At 33.9% G+C, this 21,698-nt stretch overlaps 2 protein-coding genes across 2 annotated transcripts; both read left to right on the forward strand.

The window, feature by feature from the left end:
• Positions 1-201: 201 nt before the first annotated feature.
• LOC141342834 (dehydrodolichyl diphosphate synthase complex subunit DHDDS-like) lies at positions 202-10,370 on the forward strand. The gene is made up of 8 exons (XM_073847395.1): positions 202-325; positions 421-537; positions 1,492-1,634; positions 1,721-1,837; positions 6,042-6,143; positions 6,235-6,349; positions 8,763-8,870; positions 9,978-10,370. The coding sequence occupies exons 1-8, from the start codon at positions 263-265 to the stop codon at positions 10,218-10,220; spliced, it is 1,008 nt and encodes a 335-aa protein (XP_073703496.1). The 5' UTR covers positions 202-262; the 3' UTR covers positions 10,221-10,370.
• A 3,086-nt stretch (positions 10,371-13,456) lies between these two features.
• On the forward strand, positions 13,457-16,519 carry LOC141343045 (non-histone chromosomal protein HMG-17-like). Its single transcript, XM_073847636.1, has 6 exons — positions 13,457-13,667; positions 14,768-14,803; positions 15,204-15,233; positions 15,324-15,374; positions 15,528-15,587; positions 15,809-16,519. Exons 1-6 carry the CDS (start codon positions 13,653-13,655, stop codon positions 15,842-15,844), a joined length of 228 nt encoding a protein of 75 aa, XP_073703737.1. The 5' UTR covers positions 13,457-13,652; the 3' UTR covers positions 15,845-16,519.
• Positions 16,520-21,698: the final 5,179 nt, after the last annotated feature.

A 21,698-nucleotide genomic window follows, 5' to 3' on the forward strand; every position in this document is an offset into this window, starting at 1 on the left:
TTTAATTGGCTGTTTACCACCTTGCTCTATAAACATCAACACCATTTAATCATATACATTTAATTCTGTTTAATAACAATAACAATAATAAATAGCTCAAAATTAGTTAGACTACAAAAGCAAAATTGCAATGCATAAATAAGTTTGAGTAAAATAATGCCTCTTTATGGTTCAAATGCTCATGTACAAGTTTTCTCAAAAATCCTTCCCTTTAATATACATACTGTTGCAGTAACTCTGTTTTTTCACAGAGAGTACTGTCATGTCTTGGATTCGAGAGCAGAAACTATCCTTTTTAGAAGGGGTCACTGCCAACATCCTGAAGGTGTGTTTCAGAGAGGATTTGTACAGTAAACTAAAATAATAATTATCTAACACCTTAATGACTAACTTAAACTTGTTTTTTTTTTTTTATCACAGGCAGGGCCTATGCCCAAACATGTGGCCTTTATCATGGATGGTAACAGGCGTTTTGCCCAAAAGACGCACGTGGAGAGGCATGAAGGTCACTCGCAGGGCTTTGAGAAACTTGCAGAGGTGAGTGTGCAGATATTGATAGATATTGATAGTGGATTAATTGACCAATATTTGACCAATTTGACTGCTTCAAACTATGTTTTCAAATATTTTGAAAATATTTACAATTTTGACTAAATATTGTGTAAAATAAATGTTAATTTTACTTTGCACACTTTCTCACTGGTCATTAAATTGCAATGCATTACTAATCAGGTTGGTGTCAGCAAAATGTTTTTAATGTTTTTGAAAGAATTTTCACCGCTGTATTTGATCAAAAATACATTAAAAACAGTAACAGTGCGAAAAATGATTGAAGTTTAAAAGAACTGTTTTCTATTTGAATATATTGTAAGACGCAATTTTATTTCTGTGATCAAGGCTGAATTTTCAGCATAATCACACAGTCTTTAGTGTCACATGATTCTTCAGAAATCATTCTAATATGCCGATTTGCTGCTCAAGAAACATTATCCCCCGGTTTCATAGACAAGACTTAAGCCTAGTCCTAGACTAAAGTGTAAGTCTGAGCTGTTTCAACTGAAAGAAACTTGTACTGACTGATCTTAAAATATATCAGCGCCTTTGTTTAGTCTCAAGATGCACACCAGTAATGTTTTTTCTAAGGCATGTTTATAAAAAATTACTTAAAAGTCTTAATTGAACTATGGCCTAATCCTGGCTTAAGCTAAGCCCTGTCTATGAAACTGGGCCTATAAGCATTGAAAACAGTTGTGCTGCTTCATATTTTACTGGAAACCCTGATGCATGCGTTTTTCAAGATTCTTTGATGAATAGAAGTTTAAAAAAACAGCATTTATTTGAAACAGAAATCTTTTGTAACATAATAAATGTCTGTACTGACACTTTAGATCAATTTAGCCATGCATCCTTGCAGTATAAAAGTAGTACTGACTGAATGACTGTGTATATGCATGCTCAATTTCTTAATATGCATTGTTTAAACTCACATAGACGCTCCGTTGGTGCCTAAACCTGGGCATTCATGAGGTGACTGTGTATGCGTTCAGTATTGAGAACTTCAAGCGTTCTAAAGAAGAGGTGGATGGTCTGATGGAGCTGGCCAGACAGAAGTTCAGCCGGCTGCTGACGGAGCAGTAAGTCACTTCTGCACAAGATTTGTTCACCCATGAGGGCTAAAAATATTGATACAATCTAAATGTGACTTTGTCCTAATTTCTAGGGAGAATCTTGAGAAGCATGGTGTGTCTATTCGTGTGTTGGGAGATCTGACTCTACTGCCTACAGATCTGCAGCAGCTCATTGCCAAAGCTGTGGTGGCAACTAAAGCACACAACAAGTAAGCATCAACTGTGTAGATTTTCACCAAGATATAGAGTCAAACCAAAAAGTATTCAGACACCTTCAAAATTTCTCACATTACCACAGTTTATTCGCTTTAGTTTCGAAAATGTAAATTAATTATGACAAGAACTCAAGAGTTAAACTGTATCTTGATAATCATAAATTAATTACAGTCAAACCAAAATTTATTCAGACGCCTTCAACATTTCTCACAAAACCACAGTTTATTTAGAAAATGGTAATAAAATATTACAAGAAATCAAGAGTTAAAGGAGAAGTTCACTTCCAGAACAACAATTTAGAAGACATAAAGAAATTATGTTTTTGGAGAAAAACATTTCAGGATTTTTTATTTTTCATACAGTGGACTTCTATGGTGTCCCTGAGTTTGAACTTTCCAAAATGCAGGCTCTAAATGATCCCAGCTGAGGAAGAAGGGTCTTATTTGGTCAAACGATCAGTCATTTTCTAAAAAAAAAAAAAAAGACAATTTATATACTTTTTAATCTCAAATGCTCATCTTGTCTAGATATCAACTCTGTATTCTGGTTCACAGTTAAGGTCATTGCACACTCAGTCCGAAATTTTCACACGTTGAAAAATAAATACGACTGTTGTGTCAATCACTGTTGCACACTGCCTCCGAAGCTTTCGTCCGCCATAAAAAAGTTCGGATCAGGTTCGATTTTCTGCATTTTCACAATCGTAGCAAACACTTATAAAGGAAAGGATGACAAATACGAAAAAGCGCATATGTAATTTTCGGACTCAGTGTGCAATGACCTTAAAGGGATGGTTCGGAGTAGAATTGACTTCATTGCTATGCACTCCGAAGCCCATGTAAATACCCCATCCCAAGTTTTTTTTTTACCTTAGTCAAACATTTATGGAGATATTAGAGTTTTTCGAATTGCTTGTTACAGGAGTGAATGGTACATGTGATGTATCTCGTAAATTGCACCACTAAACGTGCAAGTAATCTTACCAAACTTGTACAGTAGTGTAAATAGGGTATGTACTCACAAAACGCTGCATCAGGACATTTGTAAGTCCACCATGAGTGTTTTAAAAACACGTTTTAGCTGATCCCTACTAGTCTCAAAAACTACAAATGGCGACACGTCGACGTCACTTCCCTGGTTTGAAAAAAGCACGTAAAAGTCCTCCTACAAGTTGACATGCACACAGATGTAGTAGGAGGACTTTTACATGCTTTTTTCAAACCAGGGAAGTGACGTCGACTTGTAGTTTCTGAGACTAGTAGTTCTTTGGTAAAACGTGTTTTTAAAACACTCATGGCGGACTTACAAATGTTCTGATGCAGCGTTTTGTGAGTACATACCCTATTTACACTACTGTACAAGTTTGGTAAGATTACTTGCACGTTTAGTGGTGCAATTTACGAGATACATCACATGTACCATTCACTCCTGTAACAAGCAATTCGAAGAACTCTAATATCTCCATAAATGTTTGACTAAGGCAAAAAAAACTTCGGATGGGGTATTTACATGGGCTTCGGAGTGCATAGCAATGAAGTCAATTCTACTCCGAACCATCCCTTTAAGGGTATGTCGAAAAACACTATACCAAATCTCATTTTCTTCTTCAACTTCAAAATTGTCCTACATTGCTGTTTTATTTTTAATTTTTTTGTAAAGGGCGTTTGATCTTTGCATGTTCACTTGCAACACTGGGTCAGTTTGAGGAGAAAATGAGATGGTAGTTTTTCGACACACCCTAACTGTCTTGAATTGGAATACACAGAGTTGACGCAGAGCTAGACAAGATGAGCATTTGAGGTTAAAAAGTGTATAAATTGTAATTAGGAAATAACCAATTGTTTCACTAGATGTTGTTCCTCGGTTGGGATTGTTTAGAGCCCTTTGAAGCTGCATTAAAACTGCATTTTGGAAGTTCAAACTCGAAGGCGCCATAGAAGTCAACTCTATGGAGAGAAATCCTGAAACGGTTTTCTCAACAAAAAAAGAACAATTTCTTTATGACAGAAGAAAGAAAGACATGAACATCTTGGGTGATAAAGGAGTGAGTAAATTATCTGTACATTTTTGTTCTGGAAGTGAACTTCTGCTTTCAACTATGTCCGAACAAATTAATCTTGATAATATCAGATAACTTTGATAGAAAGGTGAAAGGTATGTAACAAAATGTGGTCAGGTCAAAGTGTCAAATCAAATTTTTGGTCCCAAATTTTTATCAGTTTTATTGGTAGTCCACTGTATGAAGATTTTTTGGTATAATATGTCAGTTTACTTTGCTAATTTATTTATCCACTAAACGTTTATGTAAATTTACATCAAATCATATTCCCAAAGCCCAAGCCGGGCAGCTTTTATACCCTCACAACATAAATCATATATCTGCTCATAAATCATATTTTTATCATATATGAGAGCAAGTTGCTAGCAAGATTAGTAAATTGTTAGCATTATTCTAGCATGATTATTAAGTTGCTAGCATGATTTTAACATGATTAGCATGTTGCTTGCATGTTTAAGCATGATTAGCAAGTTGCTTGCATGTTTTAGCATGATTAGCATGTTGCTTGCATGTTTAAGCATGATTAGCAAGTTGCTTGCATGTTTTAGCATGTTGCTAGCATGTTTCTAGCATGGTTAGCAAGTTGCTAGCATGTTTTTAGCATAATAAGCATGTTGTTAACATGATTAACAAGTTGCCAGCATGTTTTTAGCTTGATTATCAAGTTGCTAGCATGTTTCTAGCAACTTGATTAGCAAGTTGCTAGTATGTTTTTAACGTTTCTAGCATGATTATCATGTTGTCAGCATGATTTTAGCATGATTAGCAAGTTGCAAGCATGTTTCTAGCATGATTAGCAAGTTGCCAGCATGTTTTTAGCTTGATTATCAAGTTGCTAGCATGTTTCTAGTATGATTAGCATGTTGCTAGCATGTTTCTAGCATGATTAACAAGTTGCCAGCATGTTTTTAGCTTGATTATCAAGTTGCCAGCATGTTTTTAGCTTGATTATCAAGTTGCTAGCATGTTTTTAGCATGATTGGCAAGTTGCTAGTATGTTTTTAACGTTTCTAGCATTATTATCATGTTGTTAGCATGATTTTAACATGATTACCAAGTTGCTTGCATGTTTTAGCATGATTAGCATGTTACTAGCATGTTTTAATCATGATAAGCAAGTTGCGAACAAGTTTCTAGCATGATTAGCAAGTTGCTAGTATGTTTTTAACACGTTCTAGCATGGTTAGCATGTTTCTAGCATGATTAGCAATTTGCTAGTGTGTCTAGCATGATTAGCAAGTTTGGTAGCGTGTTTATTGCATGATTGGCAGTCGCTAGCATGTTTCTAGCGTGATTAGCAAGTTGCTAGCGTGTTTCTAGCATGATTGGCAAGTTGCTAATATGTTTTAATATGACTTGCAAGTTGTTAGCATGTTTCTAGCAATATTATCAAGTTGCAGGCATGTTTTAACATAATAAGCATGTTGTTAGCATGATTAGAAAGTTGCTAGCATGTTACTAGCATGATTAGCATGGTATCCTCACTTACATAATCCTGCACCCACTAGTAAAAATTATATCTGATGTCTGAATAATGTTTGGTTTGACTGTCATTTTTAGCAATGCCCAAGTCTACTTAATTAAAAAGTCCAGATTAACTTTAAAGTTGCATGTTTCTTTATTGTTCTGCTATGACTAAAAAGACATTAACTTCTGGTGCATTCTAATATTTACAATACTGTTTTTTTTATGTTTTTAAAAGAAGTCTCTTCTGCTCACCAAGGCTACATTTATTTGATTAAAAATACAGTAAAAACAGAAATATTGTTACATGTAATTACAAATTAAAATATCTGTTTGATATGTAAATACATTGTAAAATGACATATTTTGTTTTGTGATGCAAACAATTTGCTGAATTTTCCACATCATTGCTCCAGTCTTCAGTGTCACATGATCCTACAGGAATAATTCTAGTAAAAAAATTTCGCTCTCTTTACTGTCATTTTTTATTTAATTGAATGCATATTACTTATTAAAAGTATTAATTTCTTTATAAAACTCCTGATGACCCTAAAACTTTTGAATAGTAGTCTATGAGTTTTAAAAAATCACTTTTCACAGCATGATCTATATATGATACATTTTGTCATTTGTTTGATACATTCATCTCATATGTTCTTCATTTGATTATGCAGGTGTTTTCTGAATGTGTGCTTTGCATATACCTCAAGACATGAAATTGCAAATGCAGTAAAGGAAATGGCTTGGGGAGTAGAGCAGGGTCTGATAAAATCCAGGTGAGAAAACAGTATTTGCTATTAATATCAGCTGTTTTAATACCTGTAAAAGATGATTAATTAATATGTTCTTCTCTGTGTGATTTGTCAGTGATGTGTCTGAGGTTCTCCTCGGTGAGTGTCTGTATAGCAGTAATTCTCCAAACCCTGATCTGCTCATCCGTACGTCTGGAGAAGTGCGTCTCAGTGATTTCCTACTGTGGCAGGTAAAGGAGAGCATTATTGAGCTTTAGTCAGTATCTTGCCATACAAATAAAGCACTTACACAAACATACAGGATTTTAGTTTAGATGGCGTTCATAGTTGGATTCACTGTGGAGCAGTCTGTATTTCTATATACAGTGGTGGACAAAATTATTAGAACACTAGTATCTTCACCAGTTAAAAATGGTTTCAAGTCAGTTATTTTTATATTTTGCTTTAGTGTATCAATAGGAAATATCAGTTTACATTTCCAAACCTTCATTTTGTCAATAGTTGTAATAATCCAATGACAACAGCCAGAGCTCCACACAGAGATCTGATCTCATCATCATCCAGTCTGTCTAGAATGACATGAAGAAACAGAACAAACTGAGACAGACTAAATCCAGAAAAACTATGGTGACGTCTCCAAGATGCTTTGAGAAACCTACCTGCAAAGCTACCTGAAAAACTATGCTCAAGTGCACCTAGGGCAAAAGCTGCTTTAAATGCAAAGGATGCTCACACCAAATGTTGATTTAATGTCAGACTCCTTGTGCAAACTCTCACTGGATTATTACAATTAATGGCAAAATGAAGGTTTGGAAATTTAAAATGCAAATTTAAAATGACACACTGCAGCAAAAGATAGAAATAACTGACTTAAAACCATTTTTAACTGGTGAAAATACTAGTGTTCTAATCATTTTGGCTACCACTGTAATTACAATGCATCTTATGAGAAAAATGAGAAATATCACTTTCCATTTCCAAACTCTAATTTTGTCATTAATTGTAATAATCCAGTGAGGTTTTTGTTTGCACAAGGAGTCGGACAACAGCCAGTGCTCCACACAGAGATCTGATCTCACCATCATCCAGTCTGTCTGGAATGACATGAAGAAACAGAACAAACTGAGACAGATGAAATCCAGAAGAACTGTGGTAACGTTTCCAAGATGCTTTGAGAAACCTACCTGCAAAGCTACCTGAAAAACTATGCACAAGTGCACCTAGGGCAAAAGCTGCATAAACGCAAAGGATGCTCACACCAAATGTTGATTTAATTTAGTTAATAGAAGTTAATTGATAAAGAGAATCAATTCATGGCACTATTTTGACAGCATCCTCATTTTACAGAATTTTTGAAACTTTAAAACTTTGAACAGTACTGTAGCTTTGCAGGTAGGTTTCTTGAAGCATCTTTGAGATGTTGCCACGGTTCCTCTGGATTTCGTTTGTCTCAGTTTGTTCTGTTTCTTCATGTCATTCCAGACGGACTGGATGATGGTGAGATCAGATCCGACTCCTTGTGCAAACAAAAACCTCACTGGATTATTACAATTAATGGCAAAATGAAGGTTTGGGAATGTAAACTGATATTTCCTACTCACACACTACAGCAAAAGATAGCTGGTGAAAATACTAGTGTTCTAATAATTTTGGTCACCACTGTAATTACAATGTGTGTTAATGGAATGGTTTACCCCAAAAATTCAAATTTGCTGAAAGTTTACTCATCCTCAAGCCATTTAAGATTTAAATGAGTTTGTTTCTTCATCAGATTTGAAGAAGTATAGCATTCCATCACTTGCTCACCAATGGATCCTCTGCAGTGAATGGGTGCCGTCAGAATGAGCTGATAAAAACATCACAATAATCCACAAGTAATCCACACCACTCCAGTCCATCAACTAACATCTTGAGAAGCAAAAGTTGTGTGTTTGTAAGAAACAAATCCATTGTTAAGATGCTGCTTCTGGCTAAAATACGAGTCCATAATTCATAATAATAAGTTGTCTGCTCAAATTTAGGAGAGAAATATGCACAGATCAAGCACTGTTTACAAGATAAAATGGTCTAAAACAGATCTAAACAAATATGTGGCTGGATTTTGATGCGAGAGACAACAGGAGATGGATTATGGACCAGAAGCAATGGTTTAAAGGTTAAAATACCTTAATGATGGGTTTGTTTTCTATAAAATAAAGCTTGTGGCTTCTCAAGATGTTAACTGATGGACTGGACTGGAGTGGATTATTTGTGGATTATTGCGATGTTTTTAATCGGATGTTTGGACTCTCATTCTGACGGCACCCATTCACTACAGAGCATCTGTTGGTGAGGAAGTGATGTAACGCTACATTTCTCCAAATCTAATGAAGAAACAAACTCATCTACATCTTTAATGTCCTGAGGCAGAGTACATTTTTCAGCAAAGTTTAATGTTTGAGTGAACTGTTGCTTTAAGAGCTGAATAATTCCCATCACTGCCTTTTCCAATGAGGTTTCCCATCAAATCAACACTAATGACAACTGAAAGTCTGGTGCTGGTCCTATGGATATATATCTGTCTATTGTGCATTAAGCACATATTTCTGCAGCTTTGAATTGATGAATGTTTTTCATATTCCCGCATTATCTTATACTCCACAGACCTCATATTCCTGTCTAGTGTTCCAGTCGGTCCTGTGGCCGGAATATTCTTTCTGGAATCTATGTGAAGCTGTTTTGCAATACCAGCTAAGTCATCCATCTCTCCAGGTCTGCCATAACTTGTTTTTATGTTGATTTACAACTTATTTAGGTAATTGTTAGTTGCATTGTTAGAAACATTGGGTCTTATTCACTTAATCACAACTAAGATGTATGGAATCTGCATACAGATGTTTTTGCTCATTTAGGAACTGCATTTATTTAATCAAAAATACGGTAAAATCAGTAATATTGTGAATATTATTACAATTTGAAATGGCTGTTTTCAATTTGAATATACATTAAAATGTAATGTATTATTGAGATGTAAAGCTGTGTCAAACGATCCTTCAAAAACCGTTGCTCAAGAAACATTTCTTCTTATTATCAGTGTTAAAAATGATAGGTACAAATGCTTACTGATGCCCCAAAAGGAAAAACCATGCATTAAGAGCTAAGGGTGAAAACTTTTGGAATTTGAAGATCAGGGTAATTTAACTTACTTTGTCTTCTGGGAAACATCTAACTATCATCTGTAGCCTCTGAAGGGCAGTACTAAATGAAAAAAAAAAAGATATTTGGCCAAAATAAGAAAAATGTACACATCTCCATTCTGTTCAAAAGTTTTCACCCTCCGGCTCTTAATGCATTGTGTTTTCTTTTGAAGCATCAGTGAGCGTTTGAACTTTCTGTAATAGTTGCATATGAGTCCCTCAGTTGTCCTCAGTGTGAAAAGATGGATCTGAAAATCATACAGTCTTTTTTGGAAAGGGTTCAAATACACTAAAATGCTGGAAAACCAAAGAATAAGTGGGACCTGAAGGATTTTTCTGAAGAACAGCAGACAGTTTAACTGTTCAGGACAAACAAGGGACTCCTGAACAACTATCACTAAACAAAAAAACACAGCTGTGGATCATTCCAGTAAGAACACAGGATATTGTATTACAGCATGTACCGTTGTTGCTTAATTACAAGTACGTTTTTGTAAACGTTGCTACAATTGTTTCCTTAAATGATTTCCTGAAAACATTGTTTTAGGAAGTCCAGAACTTTATTTAAAGTCAAGATGCAAAAGCATAAGCAAGAATTTTAGTCACCTTACAATTCCCGTTCCATTCATGTTTACATCTGCTTCACTGTGGTCCTGATGGTGCACATATGTGTGTGTTGCAGAAAGCTCGAGATCTTCACAGAGAAGACCAAGCGCTCCAGCAGATGGAGGCGGATCGCTCCTGTGTGGCTGAACTTTTGCAGCACCGTGGGAATGGAAAGCCTATGGATGCCCAGAGTCGACAGAAAGAACTGTTGAAGTACACAGCCAGCCGAGAGGAGAGGGTTCGCTGTTTTCTCAACGCCCTTCAGAACAAGAGAGACACTTTCTTCAGTGATTTAAGCAGCCAGGCTGTTGTGGCTTAGTGCTAAACTTTTTTTATTTGCTGATCTGTAAATACTTTAGCTGTGGAAGGATGTTTCACCCCGTTTTATGGGGCAGTGGATATGTATGCTTGATATTGAAATAGAAATGATCTTAAATCGTTATGAAATAATAAATTGACTTTGATTGACCACATGGACTCTTTTTTTTTTTTTTGGACTAGATATGCTGAAGAATACATTAGGCTAAATCTGATTGATCTCACTTTTAATTTTCAGGGGGGGTTTTGTCAGGATTTTTTCAAAATCATTCAAACTCAGACAGATTTGTGAACTGGTTCGAGTCATTGAAGCCTCAAGAACAATTTGTTTACAAATCAAATATTACTTTTACCAAATGCATAATGCATGTTATAATTTATAGTAGCAGTCAAAAGTTTGGACACACTTAACTGAATTTGTTTCTCATGATCATTAAAACATAAGGCTTCTACTTGAAAAAAGAAATTTATTTTGTATCTGTTGTCTATATTTTTTTAATAAGTGTGTTTGATCCTATATACAGTTGAGGTCAAAAGTTTCAGAATCTGCAAAATGTTAATTATTTTACCAAAATAGGAGGGATCATACAAATCTATATTTTAGTACTGACCTGACGAAGATATTTCATATAAAAGATGTTTACATAGTAAAATAATAATAAGAAAATAATAGTTAAACTTATAAAAATGACCCTGTTAAGAAATATACATACACTTATTACTGTGTTGTTACCTGAATGATCCACAGCTGTTTTTTTTTTATTGATAGTTGTTCATGAGTCCCTTGTTTGTCCTGAACAGTTAAACTGCCTGCTGTTCTTCAGAAAAATCCTTCAGGTCCCACAAATTATTTGGTTTTCCAGCATTTTTGTGTATTTGAACCCTTCCAACAATGACTGTATGATTTTGAGATCCATCTTTTCACACTGAGGACAACTGAGGGACTCATATGCAACTATTACAGAAGGTTCAAACAATCACTGATGCTCCAGAAGGAAAAAACATGCATTAAGAGCCGAGGGGTGAAAACTGAATTGAAAAATCAGGGTAAATTTAACTTATTTTGTCTTCTGGAAAACATGTAACTATCTTCTGTAGCTTCTGTAGGGCAGTACCATATGAAAAAATATCATATTTAGGTGAAAATAAAAATGATTTAATTAGATCTGTTCAAAAGTTTTCACTCTCCGGATCTTTTTCCTTCTAGCCAAAAATGAAAATACATTTCAATTGTATGCCAAAAATCATAAAGATATTAAGTAACAATCACGTTCCATGAAGATACTTTGTAAATTTCCCACCATAAATATATCAAAACCTAAGTTTTGATTAGTATTATGCATTGCTAAGAACGTCATTTGGACAACTTTAAAGGTGATTTTCTCAATATTTAGATTTTTTTGCACCCTCAGATTCCAGATTTTCAAATAGTTGTATCTTGGCCTAATATTGTCCTACCCTAACAAATTCATTCATCAATGGAAAGCTTATTTATATGATGTATACATTTCAGATGATGTATAAATCTCAATTTAAAAAAGTTGACCCTTATGACTGGCTTTGTGGTCCAGGGTCATATATAAAGTCTTGTTTTCTGAGAAACTGAGCAAAATGAAGTGAATTTATACTTGTAAAATGGTCAATATCTGTTAATGGATAATGAAAACTTAAATCATGTTTCCCTATGAATTAAGTTCATTTTTATAAGCTCATTACTTAGTTTTGATCACTTTCTCACAAAACATGACTTCTTATTTTGTTATTTTGCTTCTCAAGCCTTAAGTAGCATGGGTATATTTGTAGCAATAGCCAAAGATACATTGAATGGGTCAAAGCTATGCATTTTGATTTTATGCCAAAAATCATAAGGATATTAAGTAAAGATCATGTTCCATGAAGATACTTTGTAAATTTCCCACCATAAATACATCAAAACCTAATTTTTGATTAGTAATATGCATTGTTAAGAACTTCATTTGGACTACATACATCAATGGAAAATGTATTTATTCAGCTTTCAGATAATATAAATCTCAATTTCAAAAAAGTTTACCCTTATGATTGGTTTTGTGGTCCAGGGTAACATATAAAGTCTTGTTTTCTGAGAAACTAAACAAAATTAAGTTAATTTATGCTTGTAAAAAGGACAAATATCTATTGATGGATAATGAAAAAAAAAAAAAAACCTATGAATTAATTACATTTTTATAAGCATTTTTATAAGCTCATTAGCAGATATTTGCTCGTTACTTCATTTGGATCACTTTCTCACACAACAAACACTTATTTATATGATGTATACATTTCAGGTGATGTATAAATCTCAATTTGAAAAAATTGACCCTTATGACTGGCTTTGTGGTCCAGGGTCACATATGAAGTTTCGTTTTCTGAGAAACTGAACAAAATTCAATCAATTTATGGTTGAAAAAAGTACAATGGATAATGAAAACTGAAAACATGTTTCCCTTCAAATTTATTTCCATTTATTGTTGAGCTCATTAGCAGACATTTGTTCTTGTTTGAATCATAAACTTACTTCGTTTTGATCAATTTTGTTATTTTGCTGCTTCTAATTTAAGAATCTACACATTTGCGCTGGAAAACAAAAACACTGATGAATTTTTTTTTTTCACAGCGTGATCAAAAGGTACAGAAAAAAAGCTACAGTTTTGAAAGCGTGACTTATTCTTTTGTTATTTTGCTTCTACACATTTGCGCTGGAAAATGACAGAATTCTGATTTTTTTTTTCACAGTGTGATCAAAAGGTACAGAAAAAGTTATTTCCATATTCTAGTGTTTATGAGCAAGATCTATTCAAGCCATACACTTGATGGTAAAATGAAAACGTAATGGAGATCTGTTGGGAGTTGTATTTTCAAACTTCGAAGACAAAGGTATTTACATTTAGAGGCGATTTTGTGTTCCATTCAGTGCATTTCGTAAATGTGCTTTACTCGTTTCTAAAAATGTGTATATATAAACACACACGTGTGTAATTATGCAAATAACGCTTTAACCTATGTCTACCACGTTTTGTCTGTTCGTTGTTTTATTTGTATTAAATTCCCGGTGTAATTCCACAGTGTCCAGCAGAGGCGTCCTTCTTACCAAGACAAGCAGCAGCATCTGTCTGAGCCTGAGCTCTGAAACCTGAGCGGGGAATTCTGTCATTGTTGCTTTAAGAGATAAGCGACGCCCAGCGATACGTGATCGCGCTCGCAGCCAATCACTGCACGGAATATGCAGAATCTGGTTTAAACCGGTTTCTATCTTAAATTTCAATATAAAAACTTAATAAAACATATACAGCCGTTATTGTATTTTACGCGAGACGCTGAGAGGCGTGCAGGCTGTCGTTGCTCACGAGCACAGCATTTCCACAGATATTCAGATTTTTTGTCATTTTTTCGGCGTTTTTCTGCAGTCAAGATGCCCAAAAGAAAGGTAGGGATGCACTGTGTTCTTTTTCATTTTTGAAAAAAATCCTGAATTTTGCTATCTGTACATATGTGCTTGTAATTTTCACATTTCTTGGTGGTGTTATCGTCTTCGATCGTGTGGTTGTTTTATAATGGCGGACAGTCGATTTTTACATATTCACTGTCAGGCGGACTGTCAATCTTACCGCGCAAAGACGAAAACATAAGCAAAAAAACGACGTTTGCCTTAAAATATGATCAGACATGTGTTTTAAAATCAACAAGCACTTTAACCTATTAATATGCATTCATATTTCGATAATTATTCGAGCAAAACAAATCCGTAACATCCTGTAAGACCCGCCTGATCACTCGATAATGTAAAAGGAGGGAACTTGAGTAACATCTGCTATTGCTAATATTCACATAAGCTTTCAGATTTAATATGATTGTATCATTTTAACACTGCGGATGAGTATTTGTGTTTAAAGTTCAGATGAAAATACCTCGCTTTTAGTCATTTGGCTTGATTATAACATTGCACGCGTGTGTATTTTTAGACTTAAAGTCCGTTTTATTCATATTAGTTTGTGTTATAATGTTTTATCGTGTGATTTAAGCTGCTCCTGTCATTGTTGATGTACATTACGCCTACTCGAAACGTCAAGCTGCCATCTTTACAGCACCTGTGTCTTCTAAAGACGGTCTAAAGGCGCTTTGCTTGTTATTCGCGTTGAGCTATTTTTACATTTTATTTTACCGTTCAAACGTTGTTTTATACGAGTTACAGTGTTTTCGTGAGGAAAACAAAGGAACTGTACGATGAGAATCGGCCCTCAGTCGTTTTAAAAGGCGCGTAGTGATGCAGCCAAACAAAAGGAAGCCGTCTTGCCCGCGCGCACTGACAGCCCGGATTTGAATTTGAATATGCGCGGGAAGACACTGCAGAAAATAAAGTCATCCGTTATGAAAAATAACTGCGGGCTTATCGTTTGTGACGTAAGGCGCGAAAACTGTTTAAGGGAACGTTCTATTTTTTTTATTTACTTATTAATTTTTGACGAATTAAAATTTTTATGTTCATTGTTTGATTTTTGAAACGCTTTCCTGTTTTGTTTTTTACAGATTGATGGTGAGAAGGCCGCCAAAGGCAAGGAGGAGGTTTGTCTATTTAAATTACTTTTTTTTTTTTTTAAATGTAATATTTATGTTTTTCTATATTTTACCGTCTTATATATTTTTGTTTATTTATGTATTTATTTATTTTTTGGCTTGCATAAGTTTGCAAGCCTTATGAAACTCAATCAGAACATAATCTGTGCAAATCACTTATGCTATATAATGTTTACATACGTTAAATTGACATACCTACATTTATTATTTAATTCTGAATTTAGTTTATTTTTTAAGTTTATGCTTACATTTAATTTACATCAGCCATTGTAGACATATTTACTATAATAGCCAATTAACTTTTAACTTGAGTGAAATATATTACATTTATTAAATAAATCAGTTTCCCTATTGATTGGTATTGATTCAGTATTATTTTTATTCGCAGCCGACAAGACGCTCCGCAAGGTTGTCTGCTGTAAGTATAATTTTTTTGGATCTGTTCAATAAATTAATATAGTTCTATTTTAAATTTTTTTGTCTAATTCATCTCCGAATTGATTTACAGAAACCAGCTCCTCCTAAACCTGAACCAAAGGCCAAGAAACCTGCCGCCAAGGTACGGATGTAAAGCTTTGCAATAGTATTATATGGTAATTTAGTGGCTGAATTTTGTTCCATTGATGACGGAAGGTCTTGTTAACCATCAAACCGCAAAGTTCGACGTCTGTTATTTCATTTTTAATCATATTTCTTGTCGTTGGTCGCACAGAAGCCCGCCAAGGGGAAGAAGGGCAACCCTGCTGAAAATGGCGACGCTAAGGCAGACCAGGTGGGTCTGAAAAGTGTTGTCTAAAAAGCTCAAATCATTATTTTAAAGCTCGCAGATGATGGTTAAAAGAGAGATGAATAAATGAGACTATATATACTTCCATTTTTCGTTTACTATATTTGCTTTAGCACAGCAAGTAATTAACGGAGCATGCAAAGTTTGGTAATTGCTCAAGCAAATCACTGTTGAACTGACTTTTTGTTAAAACCACTTTCTTCTAGGCACAGAAGGTTGACGCTGCTGGCGACGCCAAATGAGAAGCTAATGAGTGTCTGATCCTTCTATGTACTTGGTGACTGTACAGTTTGAAATAACTATTTTTTACCAAGTTTTATATTAAGAATAACATTTATAGTTGACTTGTTGACTTGCTTTTTATGTACTGATTGATTTGACAGGAGTTACTATATTTCATTCATATCCACTTGTATCCCATTTTTTAATCAAGCCGTCTATATCTTGCCAAAACAGTTTGCCCTGGCTAAATCTGTTGGCGAAACGCAAGAATATTGTCCTAAAGTTTGTTTTATTGCTTTGTCTATCTATCTTTCTCTTTCTTTCTTGGTTTATCTTTGGATTTTAAACACCAAACATTCTCAAAAGGCAGCTTAAGAGTGTTTCTAAAATGTTTTCAGAAGGGTTTTCACCATGTTGTTAGCATTTAAACATACAAATACTGTGTTTTCATTTTTATTTTTTTAAAGGTTACAATGAAATTGTCACTAGAATAAGAAAAAAAAGCAAATAAGGCAACAATGTTGAATAAATTTACAATGTGAACCTTCAATTTCTTTAGAGCTGTGTGTTCTGAGCTTGTCTTGTTTATTAAGTTATGTTCTGCAACAGTGGAAGGATATTCAGTGGCTCTTAAAATGCTTTGTTTTAAATGGTTTTGAATAAAAAAATAATAAACTCTCCAGAAAAAAGAAAAATCTTTGTTTTTTCTTGTGAATAAATAAATATATATATATATATACACACACACTACCGTTCAACAGTTTGGGGTCGGTAAGTCTTTAAAGAAGTCTCTTATGCTCATCAAGGCTGCATTTTGATTAAAAATACAGAAAAAAACAGTAATATTGCAAAATGTTTTTACAATATAAAATAATGTTTATTATTTGATCATACTTTAAAATAGAATTTATTCCTGTGATGAAAAGCTGAATTTTTATCAGCTGTTACTCCAGTCTTAAGTGTCACATGATCCTTCAGAAATCATTCTAATATGCTGATTTATTATTAGAATGATAAATATTTTTTTGGAACCTGTGATTTTTTTTTGGTCAGGATTCTTTCATGAATAGCAAGTTTGAAAAGTAGTGTTTATTCAAAACACTTTTTTATAACAATGTAAATTATTTATTATTAACTTTTAACAAACTTTTAATTATTAACTTAATACATCCTTGTTGAGTAAAAGTATTAATTTCTTTAAAAAAAATGTACTGACCCCAAACTTTTGAATGGTAGTGTATATAGTATTGATTACTTAATATATTAGTTTCTAACTATAAGCAAATGCAATAAATTGCTTTTAAATGACAATTACCAGAATAATAAATGTGAACGCATATTTGTGACCCTGGATCACAAAACCAATCTTAAGCGTCATTATTTTCTAAATTGACAATCTAAGGGTGCAAAAAAAAAATTAATTATTGAGAAAATTGCCTTTAAAGTTGTCCAAATGAAGTGCTTAGCAATGCACATTACTAATCAAAAGTTCGTTTTTAATATATTTACACTAAGAAATTTACAAAATATCTTCATATTACATAATCTTAATATCCTAATGATTTTTGGCATAGAAGAAAAAATTATAATTTGACCCATACAATGTATTTTTGGCTATTGCTACAAATACCCGTGCCACTTGAGGCTGATTCTGTCCAGGGTCACATTTGTTTTCTGGAAACCCATTTAAAATACTATTTAAAGCCAAGATGCATGCAGAATGTTATTGTCGTTGCGTATTATTATCGCTAAATGTCGCTGTCGTGTAATAAATGAGCCAAACCGATGCCAACTGTAATTAATTCACTGTCCACCAGGTGGCTCTATTTGATAACTAAAATCGGTCGTGTGGTTTTTCAGTAACAATATAGAATCAAATAAATGTTTTTATCTTAGGAACATCTGAATTTGTCCAACAAAGTTGGTCTAAAACTTGTTTTACATCCTATGTGCTTATATTTTCCACGAGAGTAGGAGTGTGTTCACTGTAAAACGCTTATTTAGCGTTGCATTACTAGAAAACACACCAGGCCTACAGTTTCCTTGAGCTGAGGACTCACATCTAAAAGAAATGTTTGCAAAGTTTTATAAACAATCAGGTGCTAACGTGGCATTTCAGTTTTGAGGTACGTGGTGCAACACTAAACTAACCTGAAAGTAGCATATGTAAACGCAGGTAGGAATTTGCTTCGGATTTTTCCTATAAATAGACATACCAAGAGATGACCTTTGCAAATATCTTTTGAAGGTGTAAGACAGGTATTTCTTGTTAAGGCCGGAAACACAAAGACCCTGTTGTGAATGTTAGAGTGAGTCTACACTTTGACCATCCTTGATAGTTTAAGCTCCAAACGAAGGAAGAGTTGTGATCATTTATGAATGAATTTTCCAACAGAACATACATTTCTGGTCTTAAACTGTTTTGAAACACAGTAGCTGGTCATTAGATGGTCATTTAACTGACTGACCTACTCATTTGTTACAAATACAAAACTTGACCACAGTTAGCAGAAGTGTTGAGGAAAGTTAGTTTTAAAAGTAATGCATTGCAATATTGAGTTACTCCCTAAAAAAGTAACTAATTTTGTTAGTAACTTTTTGTGGAAAGTAATGTGTTACGTTACTTTTGCATTACTTTATAAATCTGGGCAGGGCTTGCTTGTTTGTTTTAAATATCAAAAGTTCTATTTTTTTGCAAATATAAAAGCCTTTTCACACCAAAAGCCTCAGGCTTAGAGAAAAGTAAATTCACATCTGTAGACGGCAGAAGAAAAAAATGTCAACTCTTTAGCAATAAAACAAGGAAAACAAATATTAGATTATCTTTAGTAATTTTTGCTTATTAGCATGGATGAATTAAATCATCAAAAGTCGGCGGCAAAGACATCAGTTAATAAAATGGGATTAAATACATAAAGGATATTTGTATTATTCAGCATATTTAATAATCATTTTCAGAGTTGAATTTCTCTGTTTTTATTAATTTTGAGGAATATCTGTTTTTCTTTTTTGAGTAAGATTAATTAATGCATGTTCACATTTATTCTAGAACTAAAGTAATATCTTACAATTTCTCTCAACATTGGGACAGTAGAGCTTTTAATCAATAAATGGGGGAAAAGTAACTGGCGTTACTTATTTGAAAAGGTAACTTAGGTATTTTCTTGTCCATTAAAAATTAATTTGTTACTTTACTAGATACCCCAACACTGGTTAGCAGGCATGATCAACACAAGATGGATTAATCTTGGTTAACTTGTACATAAATTGATCAAAATTGGCAAGTAATGTAAAAGTAAATTCACATCTGTACAGTAGACCGCAGAAGAAAAAATGTCAACAAGGAACCAAATGTTAGATTATCTTTAGTAATTTTTGCTTATTAGTGTGGATGAATTGGATCATCAAAAGTCGTCAGCAAAGACATCGTTAATAAAATGGGATTAAATAGATTAAGGATATTTGTATTATTTAACATATTTAATTATTGCAGGTTTGCCTCATTTTCTGAGTTGAATTATTAATTTTGAGGAATAGCTGTTTTTTTTTTTAGTGAGTGAGATGAATTAATGCATGTTCACATTTATTCTAAAACTAAAGTAACATCTTACAATTTTTCAACATGAGACATTATTTTAATCAATAAATGGGGGAAAAAAGTAACTAGCGTTACTTATTTGAAAAAGTAATATGTAACTTGCGTTAACCCCGTTAGCAGGCATGATCAACACAAGATCTTGTTGGTTAACTTGTACATGAATTGATAAAAATTGGCAGTTCCATAGTTTATGGTGTACAGATCTAGACTACATCAAGAGTTGTTACGACATAAACACACTGAGGCGAAAACGTCTTTTTGGCTTTGCTGAGAGGAACCCAAGAGGACAAAAACAAACTGGAAACTACAACCAAATTCGCACGTAAATGCCAAGTGAGATGAGAACACGGTGAGTACTATGCATCATTCTTTATTGACAAAACAGATTTTTTCCATCACAGCTGTTAATTATTAAAAGGAAATCAATCAGAACAGCGTTCCAAACGCGTCTAAAACGTCAAAAACCCAACAACTCTTGTGACGAGGGAAACGTGCAGGTTGTGCTCCAAATACAAAACCATTATTCAACATTGAGGGTCTGCACGTCCACATGGTCTTCAACGTGTTCAGCCTGAGCTCCACCCCCTAATCAGTCTATAGGCGGACCGGTCTTCATATATAACGTGGAAGAACATTGTGTCTTCATGTAGCTGGGAGTTTCACCTCAACGGCGGCCCGTATTATCAGGTATGTAAAACAGAAATGAACACAAACAATGAGCAGTCAGTCATGATTGTGCATTAAACGCAAAACTGCGTTGACGCAAGTTGGGATTTATAGCTGTCTATCAGCCTGCTACTACTTTTGGTTCAGTCACAAGTTCTCAAAAACCTTTGAGATCAGCTGGTGACATTAAAATGTGGTGCTATTGGTTGTAAATCTACCCAAATGCAACCATAGGTGAGTGAATTCACTGATGCAGTTCTACAAGTCAGATTTGAGATCTGTTGGGTTTGTTCATACATGGGCCTAGTATTTATTTATTTTTTCTTCGTTTCAAAAGTGTTACGATTAAACGGGATGATCACTATGGTTCTTCTTTATTCAACACTGTTAGTCACAGTGTTGGGAAAATTTCTTTTAAAAGTAATGCATTACAATATTGCGTTACTCCCTTAAAAAGTAACCAATTATGTTACCTACTTTTTATGGAAAGTAATGTTACCTTACTTTCAGATTACTTTTTAAATCTGTAACTGGTGTTAAAGTAACTCCGATATTTTCTTGTCATTTAAAAAGTAATGTGTTACTTTACCAGATACTTGGAAAAAGTAATATTACGGAACTTACGGTACTTGTAATGCCTTACCCCCAACACTGGTTAGTCACAGTTCCTTCAGGTTTTGCTTAAATATGCAACATTGACTACAATTTGCAACTGAGCAATTGCAAGTATGTTGAAAAAGGAAAAACGATTGATTTGAAGACCTTGTATTGAATGCAGATTTGAATAAGTGAAATCCAGGAAAATAAGAAAGTGACTACTGGAATATTTCATGATGGTTTGCTATTGTAAAGCCGCATAATAACAACTTTTTTTTTTTTGCACATTTTAAAGACAAAATAAGTAGAGATGCCTCAATTGAAAGATGTTTCAGGTTCATATTGTCATTTTGTTTTCTATGAAATTGGCTTACATTTTTAGGAAAGCATATTTAAGACAAGTCAGTCTGAATGTGGATTTTATGGTTCAGTCGCTTATGCAGAAACTTTTACATGGCATAGCCACTGATCTGATTAATACAATAATTACTTTTTGAATGTAGGTCAGTGGCACATTAGGGTGGGAACATTGTTCTCAGACAAGGGCCATTTGAATTGACTGAGTGTCAGCTTGGAGATCAAACGTCTCCTGCATATTTAATTGAATTTTCATTCCCCTCTTGTCATGATTGTTGAAGTGTAAAAGTTAGCAGTTTGGTGAAGACTATTGATACTCATTTATTTAGAGCTGTGGGAGATTGAATGTTCACACTGATTATCTGTGGACTCTGTTTTGAGTGATTCAATCACAAATGTGATCCTGGACCACAAAACCAGTCAAAAGGAATAACTTTTAAAATATTGGGATTTATGCATCACCTGAAAGATGAATAAATGTAGGACAATATATGGTTGAGATACAACTATTTAAAAATCTGGAATCTGATGGTTGGAAAAAAAAAATCTAAATATTGAGAAAATTGCCTTTAAAGTTGTCTTAGCAATGCAATATGACTAATCAAATTACGTTTTGATATTTTAGCAAATATCTTCATAGAACATGGTCTTTACTT

Source organism: Garra rufa, chromosome 9 (genome assembly GCF_049309525.1).
Source record: "Garra rufa chromosome 9, GarRuf1.0, whole genome shotgun sequence".
NCBI classification, from domain to species: Eukaryota; Metazoa; Chordata; class Actinopteri; order Cypriniformes; family Cyprinidae; genus Garra; species Garra rufa.